The sequence below is a fragment of the Arachis stenosperma genome, chromosome 5 (genome assembly GCF_014773155.1).
Source record: "Arachis stenosperma cultivar V10309 chromosome 5, arast.V10309.gnm1.PFL2, whole genome shotgun sequence".
NCBI lineage: Eukaryota > Viridiplantae > Streptophyta > Magnoliopsida > Fabales > Fabaceae > Arachis > Arachis stenosperma.
Window position 1 is genome coordinate 140559492 of NC_080381.1, and position 3914 is coordinate 140563405.

General features: G+C 34.7%; 1 protein-coding gene across 1 annotated transcript; it reads left to right on the top strand.

The window, feature by feature from the left end:
- Positions 1-1218: 1218 nt before the first annotated feature.
- On the top strand, positions 1219-2797 carry LOC130980215 (uncharacterized). Its single transcript, XM_057903872.1, has 2 exons — positions 1219-2459; positions 2558-2797. Exons 1-2 carry the CDS (start codon positions 1358-1360, stop codon positions 2638-2640), a joined length of 1185 nt encoding a protein of 394 aa, XP_057759855.1. The 5' UTR covers positions 1219-1357; the 3' UTR covers positions 2641-2797.
- The last annotated feature ends 1117 nt before the right edge of the window (positions 2798-3914 follow it).

Genomic DNA, 3914 nt, shown 5'->3' on the forward strand with positions numbered 1-3914 from the left:
AAAAGTAATTTATAAATAAGTTATTTTGTGTTTGAATTTTTAACTCTAAAAGTGCTTATTTTATAAAAATGTAATGAAAAGTAGAAGTATTATGAGAGAAGTCATTTTTTTTAACTTCTCTATAAGCTCCAAAATAGCTTCTTAAAAAGTTACAATTTGGTTTTGAAAATTGCACCAAACATTAATAATTTAATACTACTACTTTTCATAAGTCAAAAGTTAAAAAAAGTTACTTCTAGAGTTTCCTAAACGGGCCCTTAGTCTTTTAAATTTTACATTTAATATAAAACACAACATTTTTATATATAACTTATTTATTTATCTTTTTTAATTTGCAAAAGAAAAAAAAACTCAAATAAATATCATATCATCTACTTTTGTTATATATGTGATTTAATTTTTATACACTGATAATAGAGAAAAAAAAGTTACATTGACATCTAATTATTTATTGTCGTATTAAAAATATTAAATTAATATGAATATTAATTGATATATTTTTATAACATATGGACCCGTTCAGTCATATAATCCCAATAAAGGAAATGGAAGAGTCCATATAAAGTAGTCTTTGAGCCATATACGCCCCCCCACCCCCTCCCCAAAAAAAAAAGGGTCCAATAAAAAATCTTAACAGAACAAAAAAAAGTTCGACCAAAATAAAGAAAGCAAAATAAATTAACTAAGATTAACAAGGAAGAGGAGTCCTTCAGAGAATTCAAAGTGGGCCCAAGTTTGCCACAGTTCATAGATCATAAGCTAAGATCACATTAGCTTTAAAGGCAGATTATGTGCATGTTTGGACGCCATTATTTTGTTAAAAAAAATCTTTTTTTAATGAAAAAGATTTTTTTTTATTTTTTAATGTGTTTGACAAATTTGTAGTAATAAAAGTAAAAGTACTAGTAAAATAAAAAAAGATCTTTTTTGAGAAGCTATAATTTACATCTTTTTTAAAAGATTTTTTTTTTCTTAAAAAAAAAGATATTTTTTATATAATAAATAAACAAAAAAATACTTTTATATTATTATACCCAAACATAATTGATTGATAAAAAAATCTTTTTACATAAGATATTCAAACATAAAATTACTTTTACTTTTCTATAAAATTTTTTAAAAAAAGATAACTAAAAAAAATCTTTTTCTTAAAAACTCACCCAAAGAAGCCTTATATATCCTCCAATTCCAATTAGATTTGTTAAATGAATGATTTATGTGAATTTTTCTTGGATTCATATAAACGACGGGGTCTCTGCATCCAATCTTCTATAACCGAAAGTCCGAAACCCTAGCCTACGTCTGCCTTCTATATAACAAACAAATAAATCCTTTCTTCTCTGTGTTCATATTGTTGATGATGGATACAGGAGCATGCCTGTGGATGATGACAGACAACAAAATCTTTGGCATCCGCATTGAGAAGTTAGAAAAATTGGGGAAGAATGAGGTTAGGGATTGGAAATCCCATCTTGAGCCGGCTCCCTTTGATTTCCATTTGGAGCTTCCAGAGGTCAACATGTCTCCCTTTATCTTCGCCTCGAAACTTTTCTTAACCACTGAGCCAAACGATTCTGGCACGAAGATCTACCAAATCTCCTATGTCGGCGGCGATACGGTGGAAATATCTGAGGCGGTAGCGACGGGCGCAATCCCTCCGCTACCGACCGGCTTCCCGAATTACATTGCAAACATTAAAGGTGACGTTTACTTCGTGGGGCAGCTTGACGCACAGGGATTATGTGGTACGGGGTTATGGGTTTTACGTTCCAATTCCAGGGAATGGGTTTCTGTGTCCGCTCCTCCAACCGAATACGACTCTGATAATCTTGGTTGTCCTTTTGGTTTCGTTCTGAAAGACAAGCTGTTCCTGTGTCCCTTGCCCGCACGAGGAATTAGCTATGTTTACGACCCCCCAGCCAACAAATGGACTAGACTGGAGTCCACATTTTCTCCTTCTGATCATCATTCTCTCCCATCCTTTGTGTTAGTGTCGCCCCCTGGGGATGTAGGCGATCGCAGCGTGGTGCTGACAGGGAGAATGAAGAGTCTTCCCGGCCGATCTCGTGTGAAATATGACATACACGCTTTGCTGGTGGATAATCAAGATTATCGTGTTCATCGCCGTCAACGCCTTGATGAGGTGTGGGAGGCGATCCAACCATCCTTCTTTAAAGCTTCGGACTCAGACCTCAGCTTGGTTGACCTTGGCAACAGCAAAGTATGCGTTATGATCGGTGGTCTCGCAGAACGCATTCCATCCCTTTGCATTTTAGTAGTTGAATTAGGGTTGGTACAAGAGGAGGAGCAGCAAAGGTTCTTATCTGTGCGTGTACTCGTCAATCGAGTCTTCGATATGGTGCCTGATAACTTAGAGGACCGCAGTCTTGAAGTGCCCTGCACCTCTTTTATTTTCTCGCTCAGCAAGGGAATGCCTGGCAAACATCCATACTCCCAGGGTATAATGTTGCTTTTGTTAGAGATTTGGTGAATAAATTTTCTTTATTTTTTAAAAGACTTGTTATTCTTAAGACCTCACAACAAAATTATGTTACAGATTGCATCTCTCCAAGGAAAGTCCCCAAGCTAGCTGGTGGGACCAATCCAAGCAACCCAACAACATCATTTGAACAAGAATGACTAACTTCACCTTGTTCATGTATGCTTTATTTTATCAGATCTCTCAGTTAGACATTTCTATGTTTGGAGCTTTACTGGTAATTGAACTACTGTAAATAGATATTAGGAAGAATGCAAATGCCTAAATGGTAATGGATAATTTTAATAATGGATTCCTTTCCCCTTGTCCATAATTGGGATTCTCTCTACTCTCTTCTCTCTACTTGCTTTTAATTAGAAAAATTCTTATTCTATCCTATCTCTCAAATCTTCCTCCCAACATAATCCTAATTGCGTATCATAGTGGTTTTCATATTTTCATATGTTAGGATATACAAGATCATTGTAGTTAACCTCAATTTTCTACAAAAGCTAAAAATATCAAAGCTTTCTATATTTCCTTTTTTTTATTGGGTGATTAGTTCTTTTCTTTATTAAGTATAAATCCTAATTTAAAAGAATTGTTGAATCACATATTTTTGTCATTATTGCCAAAGGAGTCAACATGTTTTTTTAGAAGATTTTAAGATTGTGGAGTAAACAACCACAACTAAACCGCTAACATAAACCACTAACATAAACCACTAATATAAACCGTTACTCTAAACCACTTATAAACCATATACATAAACCACTAAGATAAACCACTAACATAACCACCAACTAAACCACCATCTAACCCACATGCAAAACCACTAAGTCACATGTACCGGTAGAACAAAGTTATTTCCGTACTAACCTCCTCGTTGATGACCCCAGCTATATGGGCGACTCCGTCCAAGCGATATAACCGTGCCGGATCGTTCCCTATCAGCAGAGTATTCCGTTCAGGTCTTTGTCGGAGAGAATCTGGGTCGTTTTTCTGAGATTTGGTGGGGTATGGGAAGGTGAGAATGGTTCGAATGAGGCTGATTCGAACTCCTTATATAGCCCAATCACTAATAATTCGAACCAGGGTGGTTCGAATTACTTGAAGACCTAAATTACCTATAATTCGAACTTGCTTGGTTCGAATTACATGCAATGCTAGTTCGAACCAATCTGGTTCGATTTACTTTCAATTTTTTCTTGGTAATTCGAACTGCCCTGGTTCGATTTATATGAAAATGCAGTTCGAACTAGCCTGGTTCGAATTACATTTAAATACGATTGGCTCATTGCTGTATCGATTTTCATTTTGGCTGATATAGGTAAATTTGAAGTGATGTTGGCTTATTATGGTGTTTTGCATAGAATAAAATATTTTTTGTAGTATAATTTAAATAAATTTATTAAAAAAATTTAAAAAATATTCA